Source organism: Nesoenas mayeri (genome assembly GCF_963082525.1).
Source record: "Nesoenas mayeri genome assembly, chromosome: 13".
NCBI classification, from domain to species: domain Eukaryota; kingdom Metazoa; phylum Chordata; class Aves; order Columbiformes; family Columbidae; genus Nesoenas; species Nesoenas mayeri.
In genome coordinates this window covers 8,646,470-8,668,515 of record NC_137550.1, presented here as the reverse complement: position 1 = coordinate 8,668,515, position 22,046 = coordinate 8,646,470, and the positions used below count along the sequence as shown (strand labels likewise).

The window sequence follows — 22,046 nt, the reverse complement described above, 5'->3', positions numbered from 1 at the left end:
GAATGTTGGCCACTCGGTAATCCCAGCTGTGTCAGTGCAAAGAATCGTTCTTCCTGCTATACCAGAATTTCCTCTATAATTAGACATCCTATATCAAAGCAGAGATTGACCTCTTTCCTGCCTACTGCTCCAATAACCCTTTACAAGTCAGTTTGTTTAAGCTTTTAACCTCCATTCTAGCCTCAAGGTTAATTAATTTTGAGCTCAGTTCTTAAACATGATCGCTGTTTTACCAAGATCAGCTTTTTATAAAAAAGGGAAACAAAGATCCCTTTAAGTTCTTCCTTCTCTTTCACCCATTCCTAAAGTAAAGCTTTATTTTTTACAAAAAGCATATGGGGAAAAAAACTAGCTCATGGCCTTACATACTGGGGATACAACAACATCCTTCATGTCATGAAAAATCAAAACCAAAACCAAACCAGTCAGATATCCAGTTGTCTCATTGCTTTTCCTATGCATTAGCAATATAAATGTATTTACACTGCTGAAAACACTGAAAAACTCTTACTGTGAAGCTGTTGAGAAATTGCCATTAAAAATTTACATCTTTTATAAAAGGTTTGCAGAATGAAAATCAAAGTCTTATAAGTGTGTTCATAATACTTAAGGTAACATATAATAAATATTTGATGACAAACGTTTTAAAAAAATAACTGGCTGAATCATATTCCCTCCTCTGAAGCTCTCTCTCCAGAAAACAAAAATAGAAATGAAAAATTAAAGTTCCAGTAGTATGCCAATGTTAGATGAAGGGAAGTGGTCTCAAAAACACTCAGTGATCATACTTTGTGAGATTAAGCATTCGGATTTGTGTTACAGCACCATCCAATTTTACAATGCAGCAGAAATCTTATAGGGATGTGGGATTCTAGGAGCACCTAAAGCGACTATGAGCATCAGAACTATCCATCCACTTCCTTTATTGCTAAATCTTTTTTTTACTTCAATTTACTTCAATCAGGTTTCCAAGTAACAAAACATTTTTAGACAAAAGAGCTGTACTTTGCAGATACCAAATTAAAACTTAGGCTACTAAACAATACACACTTATGGTTCTTAACGTTACAGAATATATTGTAGGATATGTAAAGGAAGTCCAGCTAAGTTAAAGACTTGACTGTGACAAGGAATATGGGGAAAATAGCTACAGAAGACAATCCTATAGCGATAAAAAACTCCAACTGTCTAAAACTGAGTGAAAATAAAATTTTAGGTACTTACCTCTTTGGATAATCGTGTGAATACATCTCCTCCCCTGAGAAAATCCAATATTAAATATAGCTTCCCTTCAGTCTGAAAGGCTTTAAAAAGAAAATAAAAATTAAAATTAAAAAACCTCAAGAGTTGTATCACAAAGATGATCTACAAAACAGATCTGAATGCTTTTACAACCTGGAAATGTCAGTGAAAGGCAATACTTTTGTTATGGAACTGAGAAAATTCCAAAGCACATGAGGTAATTTATGGAATGATTACTTGCTTCTTCACAGAAGACAATCTTAGTCATAGGAGATCATTCAAATACTGTTCTTTTACTTCTTTTGTCAAACAGCGAAACACCAAGTATGTGAATTACTGTCTTTTGGTTTTACTCAGTGAAAAGTAAAAAAAAAAAAAAAAAATCTTCAGAACTTGCAAGAATTTTCCAAATTTTTCTATTTCAAGAGAACTTAAAACTTGTATACACATGTGTATTTACATTCCTTTTTTAGCCCTGCAATTTGAAGTTGCTAGAACCTAATTTGGATACTAAAAATTGACCCTGTAAAACTGAAAACTGACAAGATCAGCTACACCTCCAAGTAATGAAAGAAACTGTACCAAAAAAAAGAAATACCAACCATAGTGCAGTTTGACGATAAATGGATGATTTACTTCTACTAATATATCTCTCTCCATTTTTGTACGAACTCTATCCCGAACTGAGGGGAAAAAGAAAAAAAAGACTAGTATCAAACAAATGTATTTAGTGTAATACAAATGGAGCAGAAATTAGCATATAGAAAGCCTTTGCTGTCTAAAGAAATACTTTTCATCGTTACCGAATTTGTTTGGAACTTTTAGGTGTCCCACGAAGCACAAGCTTTCAGACAGCAAGGCTTCCTTATCGTCTTCATTTTTTTCCAACACATTCCAGTATTTTGTGAAAATCCATATTATTATTAGAAAAATGCCCATATCGCCCAGGCAGCTAACTTCAACCTCCGAATTAACTATCTGTACTGAATAGATATTCTGTCTTTTAAGATTACTTTTTCCTCTTCCACTAGTAGAGTCCCTGTTTACATACAGTGGATTTGCACCCACTGAAGTGTCTTCTGAAAGCCAAACCAGCACATTAGCTTGCTATGGCACCTATAACTAAAGGGAATGACTTCACATTTTGGACCAGAGTAGAGTTCTAACTTAATGAAAGGAAAAAGGAAAATGGTTTGTGAAATTAATTTGTTTTAATGGAATGAAAAGACTAAACAGAACTAAATAATGCAGTCTGAAACTCTGAAAGAGTACTTTTTACCACATTATTAAAGTTATTTGGCCAGATTTAAAATAGTTCTTAGACATGAACTTACAAGTTACTCTTGAAAAAGCTACTGTTAGAGAAGACTTATGAACTCACTGAAAAATATTTAAGATTAAAAAAAAACTTTTAAAAATAAGTATTTGCGAGACTCATTGAAGATATACAGGTGCACTGAAAACATTTGCTGAAGTTCCAATTCAAAAGCTGCACATACCTTTTAAAGAAGCTTTTTTCAATACTTTCATTGCATAAAGTTGCCCAGCATCAGGACCGATTATTTTCCGTACAAGGAAGACCTGGTAATATAAAGCCCATTTTGAAAACTACTGCTAAAACAACCTGAAAAAAAGCATTACTACAACTTCACTTTTAGCTTCATTAACACAGACAAGGAGATAACACATCCCTGGTCCCATCCCACTCCTCAAAATCTCTGAGGAATAAAGTACACCAAATATTCATAGCAAGTCTTTTTGCAAGAGTAAGCTTAGCAATCCTACATGCAACTATCACACAGCATTTGTAAACCTCCTATGAATTTCAGACAGCTTTCAGTGCTCTTTCCTAAGAGCACACCTTGAAAGGAAGAGCAAAACTGCGTTTCCTTAATCAGATTAGATTACACGCACCACATTACACTGAAGCATTCAGATTGCTCATAAACTATACATTCTTTCCTATAGCAAACAGTTTAAGTAAGTACTTATCAATTAAGTTCTTCTATAAATGTGGGGGTTTTTCACATTACTTTGTCAGAGAATGACAAATCTGCCTGCTCTGCCACCTCCTAAGAGATTTTTGAGGTTTAAGACCCAAGTCTCAAATACATAACAGGCTATAGTAATGAATTCTGTGAGAATGGCAGGACGAAAGCAAGGAAACATCAGCATTTAAGATCAAAGCACTTTTCCTCTGGAATAGCAACTCCAACAGGTTTTGCTACTCTCTTCTTTCCAGAGGAGTTTTAAAGATAGATGGTATATAACTTGACACTAAGAAAAGCATAATATTAGAGTAATGCAGTACGAACACATGTACCTCTACTGACAAATATTCTAATTACTAGGCCTTTCAATTTACAATGTCTAATGTCTATTTTTCCCCCGCTGTGATCATACAATTCTATGCAGGTTTCTTCCTGGCATGAGATAGAAAAAAAAACACACAGCAGAAGAACAGGAACACAGAAACATACGTAAAGCTGATTGTCTACTTTCTAGGTGTTTTGAAAGATCTAGTTTAGATGTCTGTTTTTAAAAAAGAAATTAGTTTCTTACATACTAGGATTAATATTTTAACTAGTGTGTTTCGAACTAGTGACTAAGACATTTGATTTTTAATTTCACTTCTGCAAAGTGACACCAAGTGGCACATTACAAAAACAAATTACTGTAACAAAAAATTGCCACATTTCTTCTGCATGCTATTTGAATAATTGTTCGCTTTGCCTTTTTAGCTGTAGGCCACTTGACAAATAGAGCAAAATAAAAAACCTGAAATACATTTCTCAGGTTATTTACTTCATTGTTACTTTGGTTCCAGTTCCAAACCACCACAATCATTCCTCTGTATCTATGTCAATACAGACTTTATATATTGAAAAAAGTCAAACATTCACAGCATGTCAAGTACCATCATTAAAAGACAAATTGCCATCTCCTCCAGAAGTGTCTGTTGACGTCTGTACCACCCCGGTGCCTCCCAAGCATCAATCTGAGCTACCGAAGATGTGAGGCAACCTCTATGCCACAGATATATTGTCTATTCTGATTCCTCACTAGATGCTGCAAAAAAGTCTTGAGGCAGTTGAAAACACTTCTTTTACTTCAAACAGCCATAGCATTAGGTGAACAGAGCTTGTCAACACTAGAGCTGCTGCACAAAAACCCCCCTAGCTCTGCACCAGGTGAGATCCCTGGCTGTTGGCACCGCTGGTCTCACAGAGCTGCAGGTGCCACTCCAGAGGAACCACAAATGTGTCTCTTCAGTTCAAACAAACCACAACTCTCCATGGCAGACCTCCGAAAATGTGCTGCTGACTCACCCCTCTGTCTCTGACACAAGCTGGTGTGCTGCTATAAACAGTGCTCTCTTGGCACCAGAGCAAGACTGCAAAAAAGATTCAGTTTGTCAATAACTTCTCAAACATTCCCAGGGACTCAACTACGGCACTGTCTCCCTTATCCAAAAATGCTCTTGAGCTAACCCCTCCCAGGCTGACTGTCTGGAAAGGTCTATGGCTAAAGACACCGCTTTTCCTCTAAAAAACGCAAAGTCAGAAATGCTGTCATAGTAAAAACAAGCAACAAATACCCCAGAGCAGCCAGCTGTAAAACAGGACAGATAACTTTCTCCACAACAATGTGATTTCCACGAACACACCTACCTGTACTCAGATTTGTTAGGTTTATACCTAACCTTGTATTACAGAAACAAGGGAAGCAAAACATCAATAAGACAACGCAGGTTCCAAGTGGACATCAGATAAAACCAGAGTTAGTTATCTTACCTTTCCAAATGATCCCTGCCCAAGAACTTTAAGTAGTTCAAACTGTGCTGGATCTGCTTTCTCACATCCTTCTTTCACATGATGTGTAATAGGAATTTCTTTTACACTTCCTTCATCCTATTGTTTCAAGGCAAACAAAAATACAACAAAGAACAAGCGTGAATTAAGCAGCTCTTGTTACAAGTACATGTAAATTCCCCCTCTTTTTGTTTAGTTGGGTTTTTTGTTTTATATATATAAAATATTTTTAATTCTAATAAGGCACAAAAGAAAGCTGTTTAAATTAAGAGTTTTCTCATCCATTCTCTCAAATAACTGCATCTAAGATTTCTAAGTTTAACATAAAATTCTCAAAGAATGCTCATTTCCTTCTGTCACAAATATTACAACTACAGCAAAGGCTGATTTTCTTACACGAAAGGAATAAATACACATTTTTAAACCAAGTTCTAAAATGATCCTTCTGCGCTTCACCTCTTTTATCAGCCTTTAGTTTTTCCAGTTATTACTTTTTTCATCTTTCTCTTCCCTGAAATAGTCTTAATGAAAGCTAAATTGGATTTCATCATTTTAGGTAACTGTTGCTTTTCTCAGCAGCAAATAACAAATATGGTCACCCAGTTGTAGCTAAAGGAATACACCTTATTTGAAGAGCATAAATAAGATATGAATAATATTGAGAACTCTGCAAATTCTTGCATCCAAGAGAAGCAACACTGCTCTGCGATGCAGAGCTCATGGAAAGGCTCTCCTGTGTGGAAACCTTCAGAAAGCTGAGGGTAATTCTGAGGCAGGTAAAAGATTGAGTGTCCTGTTGACATTTTCCCATTAATGTCATCTTTATCAAAGCTGGGCACAGCAGCTGCAGTTGTGAAAAGACAAACATCCATGGTGAAAACAAATCAGATGACGTATTGCAGCTTTTGTGGTGCAAGAGGAGTTTCTGCGAGCCAAAACAAATGAGGTGTCAAAATAAGCACCCTTGAAACTAAAAACTGCGTGCCAAGGCCTACCCCAGCAACCTTGGCTGGCACGTAAAAACAAAGCAGCATCCCTTAGCTTGACTACAAATACCAATGAGTTTCTTGTACACAGCAAACACAACCCAGTCACAACAGAAAATCCCATTTGATTTGTGGTACTCTGCTTTTAAGGTATCCAAATGATTAACTGTCCTATCCTCTCTTTATGTCTTCATCTTGAAAGCTGCTCTTAGTAGAGACCAGAAAAAATCAGCCTCCCGACCTACTGTGTCTTGCTCTCCCTCAATGGCAAGTACAAACACCACCAGAAAAGCACCTGGCCACCTGATAAACAGTTGGGTTGAGGGAAGAACATGAGTCTATAGTCAGCTTAACTACACACAGTCTTGCTGTCCACAACCACACATTAAAACTCATAATCAGCATTATCGGACTTGATAGAGAAGGATCTAGATGAAAGTCTCTTGCTGGGTTTATAGAGAAAATAAGGGTAGAAATCTGGTCATCTAAATGTGTACATACTTAATGCAATAATTTTTAAAAAGGGAGGCAAACATAACAGTGCATTAGCTGTCTATGCCTTGATTGCTTTGTTTGTCCTAAGGGGGAAAGGAAGACCTCAAACTAACATCTTAGTATATTCACAAACTGTAGTATATTCACAAACTGCAGTCCAGCTGTTACTGCACAAGTCCTTTCCCCTTCCCTACATCTCTTATTTCACACTCTTTCTGGAAAAGTCCCGTTTGTTCCGCCTGTTTCCCATGCAAAGGTAGGTATTAATGGATGACACTGCTGAATAACACAGTTAATTCTTTAATTCACACTCTAAGCTACACTATTTCCCTATTTGTTCACAAAAGAATAGCTGACATACACTGATGATACAGTGTATACACCCCAACTGCATCTCATCCATTTATCTTGTTGACTCTGCACATACGTATTCACAGGAAACATGCACAACTTATCATTTTTTAAACTTTTTGAAAAAATGTACCTGGAATTTAAGGGAGGTAAGAACACTAGAATGTCAAGTCATCTGACAACAGATGAAAGCAGCAAGTTGTCTAGTTTTACACAAAGTTGTACAACTGACTTGATGACTGGTTCTTTCTATGAAGTATGTAAATACTCCATTTAAAAGCCTTTTCACTTCATCGTCTTAATTTGTATTCCTTAACACTGTGAACCTTTGCATGAGAAAAGACCTTTAAGACTTCACCTGCTCCTCCTGTTTATCACCCAGCTCAAGTCATTACTCTCTGACATCACATGTGGTTGCTGCGGAGACTGACACAGGATTTCTAAATGTGAACTGAGGAGAAAAAATGTTTTCCATGCAAATAAAGAGTAACTTGAGATGTACTAAATGAGCTATTTTTTATGAAGTGTTTTACTTTCACAAAAGGTGTCTGTATAATTTCACCTACTTAACTATCATTAAAGTACTAAAAATCAGCATGACTTAAGTATAAAAAGACCTCTGCATCATCAACAAGAAATGAGCAGGTAAAGTTGAACAGATGTATAAGCCAGTTTAATTCTTGTTTCTCATCTGGCCTTCATGGGCTGCAGATTTAGTTATCTGATTTTGTGCTTGAGCAGCAAATCCACTGGAGGGCTCAGGTAGCAGCTCCCAGCGAGTCACCTTGCACCAGAGGTAACAACTCCCAGCATGTTCAACAGAAGACAAAGCTCTGTAAGAAATCGGTGACGGATTCGTGCCACATGACCTGGTGACAGCGGGACTGGTTTGCAGCTCTGAGCACCAAACAAACACACTCAGCAACATCCTCTGCTTCAAGTACAGAGACTAAGACAACCTATTGCTCATCTTTGCTACATGGAAGATGACTTTGACATTGACTGTTTATTTGCTTACGCCACACCAGGAGATGTCCAAGAACCACATTTCTACTCCCAAGAATTTATTCTCCAAATCACTTCCTTAAAAAGTTCTTATTGCAGTACAAAGCAGTGGTTACAGCTGGCAATAAGATCTACTTGATACCTTCTTCCATAATCCTGTTCAAAAACATATGGATATATGTGTGTGGGAAAACAATGGCCAATTTCGCCATGCCAAGTCAGGCATTTCACCACAAGCAGAATTAGCCTGGAGTTTAGTCCAAGATTTACCCAGCACACAGAACACCGATCTGCACATCACCAAGGCACTGGACAAAAAAAAAACCAAAAATCACACGCAGCAGGGTCTATCTAGGATATTTTTATACAAAAGTCAAACTAAAATACCGGTGTAAAAACTAATTCTGTTCTAAAATAGCAGGAATTATGTACTTCTAGATGAATGTACAGCAACTACATTAAAAAATAAAAAGGAGGAAGCGTCAACAGTGTAGTAAAAGCAGCATTAAGCACTCTGTTTAAAAGGTTCAAGGTTGGACTGAACATTTTTGGAGGGCGAGGGATCTGCAAACGCACTCTCCAGAATGCAGGATCTGTTTTCCACGAAGCATCGCCTCATGTGGCAAACCTTCCCAAACAAGGCACTTGCAGGCCCTACCCAGCTACTAATTTTCAGAATCAGCTCTGAGACTTGGAGCCTTTTAAGAACTGGTCAAATAAAATCATCGGTTGAAAAGTTATTAAAGAGCAGGGAATGCATAAATTTTGCTTCAAAAGGAACTCACACTAGTGAGTGTCTAAAACCGACATTCATCAAATCTACTTACATGGTAGGAATATGGTTCACCTTCCTCCATGGGCTCATCTGCCATTTTAAGGCCATTTAGCTGGAGAGGGGAGGGAAGAGGAATTTGGGAGAAGAAAAAGAAAACAAAACATTAAGAGCAACAATTTCAAACAAGCAGAGCTCATAATTGAACCAATTTACATTTCAGAGCACACAAATGAAAACTGGTGTTCTTGCTGCTCTAATTTAAAACTGTAGTTTCAGACAAGTACTTCTGCTTAGTAGTTACATTTACCATCTCCCTTGTGTATCATTCAACCTATCCCTTTGCAAATGCCATTCCGTAGTGTTACTTAATTGGAATGAATTAAAAATTCTTTCTTTAAAAGCTACAGATACCATCCATACAAGATGACATTAATGTAAAATTCTTCTGTTATGCACAAAATATATGTTGCAAATGCTTTTCATAAACCTAAAATCTACTGCTGAAAATTAATTTGCAATTTAAAGATAAAAGATTCAAAAGTGATTTCAACTATTTTTGGGCAAGAGGGAGAAGTGCAAGGACCGGTAGAATGGAGAACACATACCACAGAACTCTTATGCATTAACATAATTACCTATTTCTTTAAATAACTAGATTCTTCTAAAAATTTGCTTGCATCAGAAGTTATTTCAATATCCAACAAATGGAACACTTAAACTTTAATGAAGTACTTTAGAAACTGTAGGTCTGTATACTAAAATATTTGTGGATCAATTTAAAAATTACACTTTTAAGAGGCAAAAAAGTAGGATATGCATCTGGCCAGAAATTACTAAGTGATTTGCTCTTCAACAAGCACAATACTTGCCAGCATTTGCCTACCCCCCTTCACACACTTCAAACAACAAAGACATCAAGCCCACAGTAACAATAAAAATAGCTAAATTTCTAGATAAAGTTATTTAGTTTCAGTTCTCCTTAAGTAACAAACAGTTCAATGCTTTTTAACAACTGAAACAGAAAAAAAATACAGAAATATAAAGGGCATGCTCTGTTTCAACAGGTAAAGCAATAATTAAAAACTAGAAACACCTGACAAAATGGGTGAAGCCAATTATGGATTTTGCTAGTGATAACTGCTAATTTATTTATACATTGTTTGCTATTGCTACTTTCACATGGCACAGATCTCACACAAAAAAATACCAACTAGAAAAAACATAAGGAAACTCAAACTATTTTCCTGCAAGCAGAAGTTGAAGCAATTAAGTTCTTAGGCTGGGTAATGACTTTGTTCCTTGTACTTCTGAATTTATCTAAAATATGTGTCTGTGTGTATGTATACATACTGCAATGTGGTACGATTATCAGTATGTGAACTGGTAAAACACAGGGCCACAAAATCTTGAAACGCCACATAGACCATGCCCCTCTTTAAAAACAAAACCAAAAACTTGACAAACGAGTCAGGCTGAAGGGACAGGTTTGTACAACCCCGACTGTGTCACATAAACAAATCCAACCACTTCCAAGCAGAGCTTTTAAGAGCTAAGTCCTAAATTGATGATTTTGATAAAATTAAATCTCCAAGTCTCCATTTTTTAAATCAAGATACTGGCACTTATTTTGGACTATATCCTCACTGGAAAAAAATATATACATAGATACATATATATAAAGAAAAGTATCATGAGGCTTTGGTTACTTTCACTCTAAGTTTCTATTTCTTTTAGCCACAATTGACACACATACTGTTCACATTAACTATAACCCATCAGTCTAACCCAGTGTCAGCATATCCAGCACGTGTTCATCAGGAATATATATCACACATTGCCACCCTAATTTCTCAAGGCCAAAACCTATTACCTATTAACCTATTATCCTGGATTCCGAAAACTCCACATACTTACAGAAATCAATGCTACTAATTTGCTACGTAACATTTCTTTTTAAAGACATATTTTTTTCCAAATTAGATCCCGGGAGGGACAGGACACCCACTATACTTGTTATTGGATGAATTAACTGAATAATACCAAAGTTTGGATCAGAGATGAGCTCCAACATCATTTCAGACACACCACTGCCATGCAATTTCTTTCCACAGTATCACTAGATCACTTTCAAGCATAAATCAACGTGAGACAAACCAAAGTTCTTCCAAAAACTTGTTTGGATCTAGTAAGAAAATGGGTTTCTACTTCAAGTGCTCAGAAATATGATCCAATTCTTCACTCATGAACTTGAATTTGGTGTGCATTTCACCTCTTCCTTCTTCAAATATGGTCATTTTCTAAGGTGGTTTTTTTTTTTTTTTTTACTTAAATTTAAGTTCTGAAACCGATACTACCATCCAGAAGAACTGCAGATACACTCAAAACAGTAGTTAAAGAGCAGACAATCAGTCACAGAAAACTGTGGCTGCTGGAGTGGGGTTTTGAACCCCAAATCAGTGTGTTATTTGATCTACGTAGCTCCTGAGCACGCCATGTAGGCACATGTTCAGCTTTCCGGCAAATCAAATATAGTAAGTTACTGAATTTTTATGGCAGGTAATCAAATGTCATCTTAATTAACAATTTCCTATCGTACATTTTTCCCCTTCATTGTTGCTCATGGCTTGTTTTGTTGTTGTTGTTTTTTTTCCTGTCCAGTCTCTCCGTAACTACAGAGACTGGGATGTCTGCCAAGTTTTAGTCTGAATAATTTTATGTTCAAGTGCATGAATCTACTTTTATCACCTGATATACACAACTACACTTTTGCTTTGTTTGTTTGCGGAGCCTGGTCACTGTCCATTAAAAAAAAAACCCAACACAACAACAACAACCACCACCCTATTGGATTTCAACCCAAAGTCTAGTTTTAAAGAACTAGTAGTTTGTTAGTCATTCAGTACCAAAATTTAATGACAAATCAAATTATTCCTGTTCTGTACAGTTACTTATACTGGCCAAGTTTCAGCAACTAGAAGTTTCCACTATCTCTTGTATTAGGCAAAAAATGAACATCACAATTAATGCTTAATATCCACCTTTATGGAAACCAAATACAAAATTTTGCTTCCACAGCCAACTGGGACCCCTTTTCATGATTTCATCACAAATATTTATGCACAAACATACATAGAACAGAACAATTCAGATGTCTAAGTCATTACTAAATATCTATGAAGGCACAAGTTGAATTCATTATTGAGAATCAGAAAGCATGTCTTTTTATAAAGAGAACAGGTGGAAGGAAGAAAGTATCATTATTTTGAGGGAGATTCTTTCATCCTTGAATCATTTTGCTGTTCAGTAATGCTAAACTACAATTAACTAAACGTCTTAAATATTAACATTCATTAAGACACAAACTAAACTCAGACATTTAGGCAAATGGTATCAATACTTTCCAAATTAAAAAAAAAAAGAAGTTAGAGAAAGCATTCTGCACTGGTGATCAGCCTAAAAATAACTAAACCCACTATATATATATATATATATATATTAAAAAAAGATAAAGTTAAGGTCAGACAACCTGGCAGGTAAGAAACTTAGCTCTTCCAGAAGCGGGGGCTGAGCCCCGATCCTCTGATGCCAAACTGTCCCCAAGGTAACACGGCACAATGTGCTTTCTGATTTAAATATAATCGCTGTGATGGATCCCAGACTGTACCCATCACCTTGGGAGAACATCCAAAGGCTTCTGTGGGCTGGTAAAAGGCTTAACTACTATTGCACATGTTTTCCTTCTGACAATTACAACAGAACAGAGTAATCCCAGCATTACCAAAGATTAGAACCATCTTCCCCCCTATTAAGGATGTTTTAAGAGTTTCCATGGTAAATGCGTTATGGTTTGGTGGATCTACAGGTTTTGGCCAAAAGCAGCTAGACAAACGGTCAGTAAAATCGTTTAACTCCATGGAAAAACAGAAGAAGATTTAAAGCTGGTTTATTCTGCCCTGTTTTCACGTGTCTTCATTTAGGCATTCAAACAGAAATAAAAAGTTTTACAGAAAAAACAGAACTGGCAATTTTACAATCATAGCATTACTAGAAGCAGAAAGAGTTATCACCACTCACGTATAATCTTGCTTGGCTTCAAACATGTAGAATTCTACATATAGATCCAGAAAAGCTCCTGCACCCTCCGTGGTTTCTCCTTCACTGTGCTTAATTTGCAAAGTTACTGCAGGTCCGGTCACCAGACCTACACCTCTCAGTGCTTCCAAATGAACACCAGACAAACCAGTTTGCTTCCCCACATACAAAAGCATTACTTTAAATACTTCTTTCAAAAATCTTGGAGTGGAAGCTTACGTTAGAAACCCCAATTGTTTCAAAAAGACTGTGTAAAAAAAAAAAATCCTTTAAAAAAACCAAAGCCTGTTAAGATCACATTTATTCCTCAATTATTTTGAACTACATCTGCAGAGATTTTGCATCATTAATTTAATTAGCAATACACTGGCCTATTGAATCTTTTTTCCTGAGATAGGTTTGAGAAATCTGGGGGTTCTGTGCACAGCTGAACAGGTGAGGGGGTTTACTTATTTATGTTTTAATGTCTGGAAGTGCCAGCAGGCGCCCAGGGGAAGGATGCCCTGCTGATGGCAGCACCCATGTCAGACTCCGCAGGTCTACGCTGAATTTTCTGCTCACCGTCTGCACAAACCTCCATTCCTCAGCTCCTTGTACAAAAGGAAGATTCTCAGTAACTCAAGCTCTTTTTAAATATACCAAGTGAAGGAAGAAGATAAAGCTGTCTGCCTTAAAAACAAAAAAACCCCAAACAAACAAAAAAACTTAAACCCATAATCAATTACTAGGGAAAGTTATAAAGTTCTTTTCCTGTGGCAAATAAATCACACGTTCGGACAGGACACCAAACCTCCAGCAACATATAATTTTAAAAGAACATTTTGATCCTTCCCATTATCAGAGATCAGGGAGAATTACGTGTGTCTCAGACTAGTCATAGCTATGACAAGCCACAAACCTGACCTCAAGCACAGGGATCATTCAGCTAGTGAAGGACTTGGGATCTTTCCATTACCGCCTGTCCAGGAGATGATTTTAACTCCATAATCAAGGGCATAAAGCAGCCACTCGGGTTTATTGGCAGATTAGAGCATACTGGAAAAGGCTCAGATTTAAACCTAGTAAAGATTTAACGTAGTAAACGTAGTAAAGAAGTGCATCTATATAAATATTTAAAATTCTACATATTGACTTAACAAATCATACCATTCTTCTGAATTAGGGTTATGGCAAAGTCTCTCCCAAGCTATCCTGCAGGAACCGAGATGAGCAACCTCTACCAGACCCTACGGCTCCTTTTAGAGACTCAGAATACCAGAGCAGATTTCCAAAACAACCTTTAAAAGTGGTATACCAAACCAGAATTATTACTATTATTGTAATGCAGCACTTTTCAATGCATAAAGACACTCATTGTTTTCTATTTAAGAGTATTAATGTGCTTACTTTTTTTTTTTTTATTTTCTTTTAAAGGCACTTTGTTCTCCTGAATCTTTATAAAAACTGTACGTTGCTGCAATGGCTGAGGGCACTTAGTATTGTGTGTAACTTGAACATTTTTTTTTCTTAGCATAACACCACCTAATTGTGGAGATTTTCGGAGATGCACAAAACTAGGTAGCTGAGTCATCCACGTCACTGCCAGTAATTACTCACAGAGGAGTTATGCAACTCCTAACGCTGACAAAATGCAGTGGCCTTTGATAGACCAGGCTCAGAACACGCTTAAGAGGATGGACTAATTGCCCAAATCAAAGATGTATTTATTGAAATTGGCATGAGCTACCAATTAGGTACAACAGCAGCAAAGCTCAACTGATGAACATGCCCTCTGGAAGGCAGCAACTTCCAACATAGCCCACTTTCTTGGCAGAATAATTGGATTTTTAGTCACTTGGTTGTTTCAGCCTTTTCTTCCTCATCAGTGTCAGCCCATTAAGCAATGGATTTCTGAAGTATTCATTTCATAAATAAATATTTGCGTATGAGGTCAGGTTTATGCAACTCACAATATCCGTGTACTGCAAACAGGAGGCACTTCAGTCAATTACACTTCTTTTAAATGCAGGCAAAACTACTTCTATCAAACAGGCAGAAAAATACAAAATGACTGTAATTCTGCCCAGTTCCAAGGATTTTTGAATTTCATTCAGCTTGGTCTATAAAATGTTAATGTTTACTTTCACGTTTCTTTGTAGACTGCAATATTTTAATAACCCGTAACAGTTGATTATAATCAACATCCTTGTACCTACTTCTATTACCATGAAAATACTTCTTAATCCTATATTTAGGAGGAAAGAAGCTCACTGAACGTTTAAAGCTTAATCTGCATGACGCCGACCCTTCCTACCCATTCTTAAGGAATTCCCACAGTCGCAAAATTGCTTCCCAAGTGGCATTGCCCTAGGAATGTAAGACCAGACAGGAATAGGATAGCATACAGCCCCAAATGTAATTCTGGGCACTCCAGAGACAACCAATGTGGAAAAAGGGCAAAATAATTAATTCTTAAATTTCTTCCAGCAGTTCATTTTGGTTTTACGCCTTAAAGCATGAAAGTGTGTTTCCTATCTTCAAGATTACATTTGTTTTTCAATGGAAACAAAGTTATTTCTAACAACATAATCCTAAACTTAGTCAAGGAGCAGATTCCCCAGAGAACTGTTTCTCTGCTTTTTTTGTCCTATGCTGCAAATAAGCACTGTAAGTCAGTCTTCAAACTATAGGACAGTTTCACAGGAATACTGGTGACTGTATTTCCAGCAAGTCCAAGGTCACTGACACCTATCAGATTGCCAATGTAAGGCTGTAGTAAGTACTATAGGCTATAATTAATTCTATAAAATTAAAGTGAAGAATCCAAACCGAATTTAACTTCTATGCAAAATAAACCTTTGTTAAATCCTCAAACAATGTGAATGGAGAATTCCAACAAGTGAAAAGTACTACACATCCCTGCCACGCACTTAATATAAAGCATTATGGCAACAACAAATATTTGTTAATGTAATTTGGGAACTTCGTACACAACTTGAAGAAAATGGTTTTGGTAAAATGAAGCCTCAAAATGCTGTGAGCCAAACGTAACACAGATGTAACAAATGCAATGTCTCATTTTAACGAGCACACAACTGCAATAGTTTTATGCAGACCTTGTTAAGCAAGTAGTTCATGTATGGGCTTGAGGAAAATACAATTTAAAGAAGGACTGTTGCAAACAGTTGCCTCCAGATTGTACAAACACCGTTTCACTGGGACCTCCATCATCCTCTGCTCTGTTGGGTTTCAGGAGCGTGACTTCAGAACCAGTCTCCTACAACAAGCTCATGTCTCTTTATCAGCCCAGGCCCAGTCAAGTTTCAAAAAAAAAAAAAAATCACTGAAATGTAACCACTGTCAGCAGAACCACCTGGCTGAGCTTCGCTGGGCTGGTTCCCCAGCCTCCTTCTAACTGCCAAGACAATATTTATGGCAAAATCTGTACACAAAAGCAGCGCTGAACACAACACTCTGAAAGTAGCATCAGCCTCAGTGGAGGGCTATCTGTCTAGTCAAAAAATACTGACAGATGCACAATAACCGTAACTGTTTACGTTTCAACTGCAATACTCTTAAGTTGTATTATTTTTAACATTGATGTATCCCAATATTCTTCAAGAACAGATCAAGGGGGCCAAGAAAGTTCTCAGACCTTCAATAAGCTTCATATCTTAACTATTTTTTATATTAATATCTATATTATTTTTACAAACCACTAGATTAACAAATAAGCCATAATACTTCTAGCTGACTTTTTAATCCTTACATGTAGCTTCACTAGCTTAATTAGGATTTCTCTAATATTACGGTACAGAGACTGCATCAAGCATTATTAGATCATTAGAACATTTCAAAGTGTTAAAAAGTCTAGCAGCCACAGTATAGAAATGCATGTCCAGTAATTACAGCACTTGAAAGTGGAACTCTGTAGACACAGCTACAGAAAAGAGATTTCTTAAAAAACCCTAAGAAATGTAAAACCTCATGGTTGTATTCCTATCGCAAATTACCAGGGTTTTCCTTTATATATATCACTTTTTATCAGAAAATAAAATGTCAACAAGATTATTTACAGGATATTCTTTCACTCTTCCTACTACGCCTGTTTTGTGTACTTTGTACTTAGAGACTTAGAGATGAATTTGCTACAACCTTTTTTACTTAGGATAAGAAAATCCTACAGCATCCTGGAAAGCAAGTCTGACCAGTTTTAGGGAGCTTTATTTAGATAACATCTTCTGTGTGTCGAATACACCTAGGTGTAATCTTTTATTTGTCATACTTGACGATACCTGACACGCTATCTTACGCTTCTGATTGAAAAGTGCCAAAGTTTTAACATACATTATTACAGCATAGCCAGTTTTACCACTTGTTTTTTTAAAAATAGCATTTGGTACTTGCTTACAGGTGCACCTTGAGTGCTAAGTAATACCTCGAAGACACTTGAAGTCTTTCCTTGTTCTTTACAATGTTTAAGCATCCAAACCTCTGCCACACACTCCTGATTCTTTATTTTAGTTGTGTGTAGGAGAGTTATGATATGGTTATTCAAAGAAAAAGCAAAGAGACCTCTCCTAGTGACAACCTACCTGGACACGCACCCAGATCAGTACAACCAAATTTTCAGAAGTTTAAGTAACTTTCTACAGGAGCTACAGCCATAAAACTGAGTTTACAAAGAAATCTCCAGAGCTGTGTGTTAACTGGGAACAGACAGCTGACACTGACAGGGATAAGAAGGCGACACGAAGCTGGCCGGCCGCTGACGCTCCCTCACACGCACCATCCCCACACCCCGACTCGGTTCCCCCGAAACTCCACACGTGTTCCCGCCGCCCCGCAGCCCGCACCGGGAGTGGACGGCGCTTTGTGGCCACCTCTCCAGCCCCGGAGCCGCGGCCGCGCTGCGAGGCGGCGGGGGAGGCCCGCGGGGACAGGCCCTCCCGCGGCGGCGGACGCGGGGACGGGCCGCCCCGGGCCGAGCTCGCAGGAAGGCCGGTGCCGGCGCGGCTGCCCCGGGGGTGTGAGCAGGCCAGGTGCCCGGGCGGGCGGGCATCCCGCGGGAGGCGGGGAAGCGGTGGCGGCGCCGGGATCCGGCGCGGGGCGGGGGGGTGGCGGACAGACCGCGGGCAGCAAGGCGAGGAGCTGGGGGACCCGCGGAGCCGGGGAGGGGCGGGGGCCGGCGCGGAGAGGCCGGAACCGGGGGCGTTACGGTCCGGCCGCTCCCAGGCGGCGGCGGGGCCCGGGAGGCAGGTGTCCGGAGCCCCGCCCGGCCCGGCCGCACACTGACCTCGCCGCCGCTCACGTACAGCTCCATTTTGTGGCAGGGCTCCGGCTCCTCCGCGTCCTCCAGCGGAGCGAACGGCACCATGTCCCGGCTCTCCTCTCAGCCGGGCAGCCGCTGCACATCCCCCGGCCCGCGGGCCGGCTCAGAGGCGACGGGCGGCCGCAGCGGGCCCCGTCCTGCTGCCCATGGAGCGCGGCGGCGGAGCTCCGGCTACTGCTGCTGCCGGCCGGCGGGGGCGGCTCCGCTCTGCGCTCCCCCGCGCACACCCCCCAACATGGCGGCCGGCGGGGGCGGGGCCTGCGCGGCATGGGGATGACGTCAGGGCGGGCCGGAGAATCCCCTGCATGGCGGGGGGGGCGGTGACGCACGGAGCCGTTAACGGTCCCTCGGCCGCGCTGAGGGGTCAGGGGTGGCGGAGGGGGACACACGCCGGTCTGCGGCACGGAGAGGGCTGCGGTTACCGGGCGCTGCCCCCTGCCTGAGGGCTGGCGGTGAGGAGCCGTGAGGGGGGGCGGCGCGAAGCTGCCGGGGCCAGTGGGGCGTTCCGCCTGAGGCTGAGGGGACACTGAGGGATGGGCTCGGAGAGCGGCGCGGGGGCGCTTAAAACCAAGCGAGAGAGGGCAAAAAGAGCCATCGTGTTACGTCAGTGCGGTGCCTCCCAGCTGAGGGATCGCTGTCCCACGGAGAAGTGCCCGGAATTCCCCTGCCGAGCTCCCTCCAGGGATGGAACCCGGGCAGCCCGGCCCTGAGGAGGGAGCTTCTCCTTCCCCGTGAAGGGACAGAGCGGGGGAGAAAACCAAAGAGTTTAGTTTTTCCAAATTCAGTGGTGGCAGGAGATGAAACACAGGCTGGGAAGGGGAAAGCCACAGCCTGGATCCCCCTGGGTTCTTGGTGAGGTGAAAAGCGTGGAGGGAGCGGAGCTGCTGCTTCACCCTGGTTACTGATACCGGGGGTGGATGCCTTTGTTTCCAAGCATGTGTTCAGAGAGAAACACTACAGTATTCCAAACCTGAGAGGGCAGGAAAAACAACATGGATGAAAAAATAATATTTCTCCATCAGTGTGTGATCGTAGGAGATGGGAAACACTAGATGACGCTATCAGAAATACAGCTTTTTAAGGCTACAAGTCAGTCATCATACAAGTGTGTACTGTGAGATGCTGTGTGGCTGTAGCCCTTGACTAAATGAGAATGACCTGTTTCACCAAGCCAGCTGTTCCCTGCTGAAGAGTTGCCCATTGTGCATGTGTCGTTGCAGCACCCACCAGCGGGTGCCTCAGCTTCGCCATCGCAAACCTGGCCTTAAAACCCTGCAACTCAACCATGGAAGACAAACGTTTTGACCTGAAAAGGGGAGTGTGCACCAGGAATGTTCATCCTTCAGAAAATAAAAAATTATGCACGAAAATGTATTAATAGGACCAAAGTAACCAGTACTTAATATCAAGAGAGAATTTATGCTCTAAATATAGAACTGTTTAGGCTAGGTCACTTGTAAACATTATTTTTGCAAACATGGAGCTTTTAGAGCAAGTAACTGAGGGAAGATGAAGGGTCAAGGCTCAGCTGCATGGGTCTTTGCTTCACCCGTGGCTCTGTTCATATAACTGGTGAACGTCCACAGCGAGCCCAGTGGCCAAATCTTTTCTGTGAGATGAAATATGTATGTGCTTGAGCAGTGCCATGAGGCAGATCTCAATTTACATATAAAGGAAATCAAGTGAGAAGTGACTTTTTGAATGTGCTTGAGTGCTCAGCAAGAACTTGTGTCGACAACTGGTGTTGCAGATGGCATTTCCCTGCATCTGACTTTTCCCATTGCCGCAAACAGTAAGAGATTGCAAACCAGTTTTCTGCATGCCCAAAGTTCAGAGAAAAGCAATAATCAAGTTAGGATTGTTATTCATGCCAAAGACTATAAAAAGGGAAATTAGGATATGTGTCGATATAATAAAGAATGAATAAGAAAAAGTACATTCAGAATTTCTTTAGGTCTCACAGCCAAAAAAGCAAAAGGTATTCAATTAAAAGGCAACAATAGGTCACTGAAATTTAAAACTTAGCAAGATTCTACTCTCAAATGCTCTTTTATAGAGAAATGAAACATCAACAATATAATAGCAAGTCATTAATTTAGGAAGACCAAGGCCTTTTGTCTTTGGTTTCAAATGAATATTTAAATATTATATATTTAGATATTTTTTGTGTCAGATCTCATTTGGTGTGCAGTTTTCAGATGAGGATATCGGATCTCATTTGGTGCACAGCTTTCAGCTGAATATTTTTTATACTCCACTACCTTAGTTTCTTCAGCAGGTTCTGCCCATTATGTTCCTCACCAGGTCATATCATCAGTGTGACATTATAACCACTTTTTCCTCGGTCAGGTGCTTTTATTAGATGAAAGTTTCAAAGTAACCAGTTTCTGAATATTTATTCACTTTAACATTAATTCAATGACATGGCAAAGTTGCTGAGAATGGTCTTTTACTGAGCCTAATAGGGAAGGAATAATAACAATAAACAAGATCTGCAGCTTGTTCGGTGTCAGTAACACAAACTCCAACTATCAACTTTGTCCCAAACCAAGATTTCTTCAGAAGAATCCTGCAAACTTTGTGTTCATTCACCCAGAACGTTTTTCAAGAAAGGAAAAATAAGAATGTCATCATCCTCCCCCTAGTTAATGATACTGGAATCCAAACCGTGCTCCCCACAGCCAGGACAGTGCAGCTCCACCCTGGAAAGCAAAGCAGAAAAACCAGCGTGAATCAGGGGATACGTGAACAGTATCTGGTTCAGTGAGATCTCAGAAAGGAAACTACACAAAAAGCAAAGTTTGAGGAAACTGCCCAAGCCAAGACTGAAGGTTTTATTCTGTTTTACTACAATAGAAAAGCCCCTGAAAGAGAACGGGTACAAATTTAGCTTTTGTAGATGATGTTTGAGGCAGACTGTTAACTCTGGTATTTATTGTGAAGGTAGTTTGGGGGGGATACAGTTAATTTTTCAGGGCAAGTTTATTCCAGTTCACCATAATTTCACCTTTAATCTTTTGTACGGCGCGATTTAACAACACTTGCGCAGCTCGAGCAGTACAACTCTTTCCTATTGTGTGGATGAATTTACGTGGGTACAAAGCACCTTTCTGTTCGCATGACTCCTTCCCAGACGAGGAGGAAAAAGAACTGTCCTGATGCATCAAAAATGTATAGTTGTGTGCCTGTGTCTGTGCCAGAATTGTTCCAGCGGAGGAACTGGTCTGTATTTGGATTAAGTTTACTGTGGCAAAAACTCTAGTCAATACTGAGTTAGTTTGAATACAAAATAGAAACATTAGAGTCCATATCCCATCCTGTAGATACTGATATTTAAAAAATGCAAATAGAGCTAAGTTTGTTTGTATTTACAGAAATGTGATGTAAAATATAATATAAACAGTGTGATGTTGTTAAACAGTTTATTGTGTGCTTTGACCCACCCTACAGGGGCAAGAGAAATCAGTTATGTGAAGAAACGTGAGGAATCACTTTTGTACTCAGTTATGGTTCTTCTGAGTGTATAAAGCACAAGTGAAGAGGCCCTTAGTGAACCCCCACTTTGACTTCATGTTTGTATTTTTCCATCTACATATTTCATCCTTTTGTAGCAAGTTTTTAAAAGCTCGCTTATGGATAAAAAAGGAAGCCAATTTGATATGATGTTCCTAGATTAACACCTTAAGAAAGATCCTTGGTACTTGCTATTTCACTCTCACCTTCAAAGCAACACTCTCCTCTCAGGCTATTTTAGGACCACAGGACAAATGTACCAGCAAATTTTGCCACATTTGCCCAAAATGAGCTAAACAAAGATCCCAGCCATATGGAAAATACAATTCATTTATCTCTGCTGATCATATGCATTACATAGGGAATGAAAACCTCTGATAGGCACTAGATTTTTTGATGCTCACCTTCATTTTTTTTTCATTTAAAACTTTCTAGTTTTCCTAAATTTCAAAATGCCTTTTGAA

The 22,046-nt window shown here is 39.5% G+C and overlaps 1 protein-coding gene across 1 annotated transcript in view; it reads right to left on the bottom strand.

Annotated features, from left to right (window-relative positions):
• The window catches only part of RPS6KA6 (ribosomal protein S6 kinase A6), a 39,450-nt gene extending 21,215 nt beyond the window's left edge, over positions 1 to 18,235 (bottom strand). The window contains exons 1-6 of the mRNA XM_080352402.1: positions 18,034 to 18,235; positions 8,719 to 8,778; positions 5,037 to 5,153; positions 2,742 to 2,823; positions 1,845 to 1,925; positions 1,225 to 1,304 (exon numbers count right to left, since the gene is read on the bottom strand). Of these exons, the coding sequence (XP_080208528.1) occupies positions 1,225 to 1,304; positions 1,845 to 1,925; positions 2,742 to 2,823; positions 5,037 to 5,153; positions 8,719 to 8,778; positions 18,034 to 18,114 (501 nt within the window). The 5' untranslated portion in view covers positions 18,115 to 18,235. The remainder of the gene's footprint in view (positions 1 to 1,224; positions 1,305 to 1,844; positions 1,926 to 2,741; positions 2,824 to 5,036; positions 5,154 to 8,718; positions 8,779 to 18,033) is intronic.
• Positions 18,236 to 22,046: the final 3,811 nt, after the last annotated feature.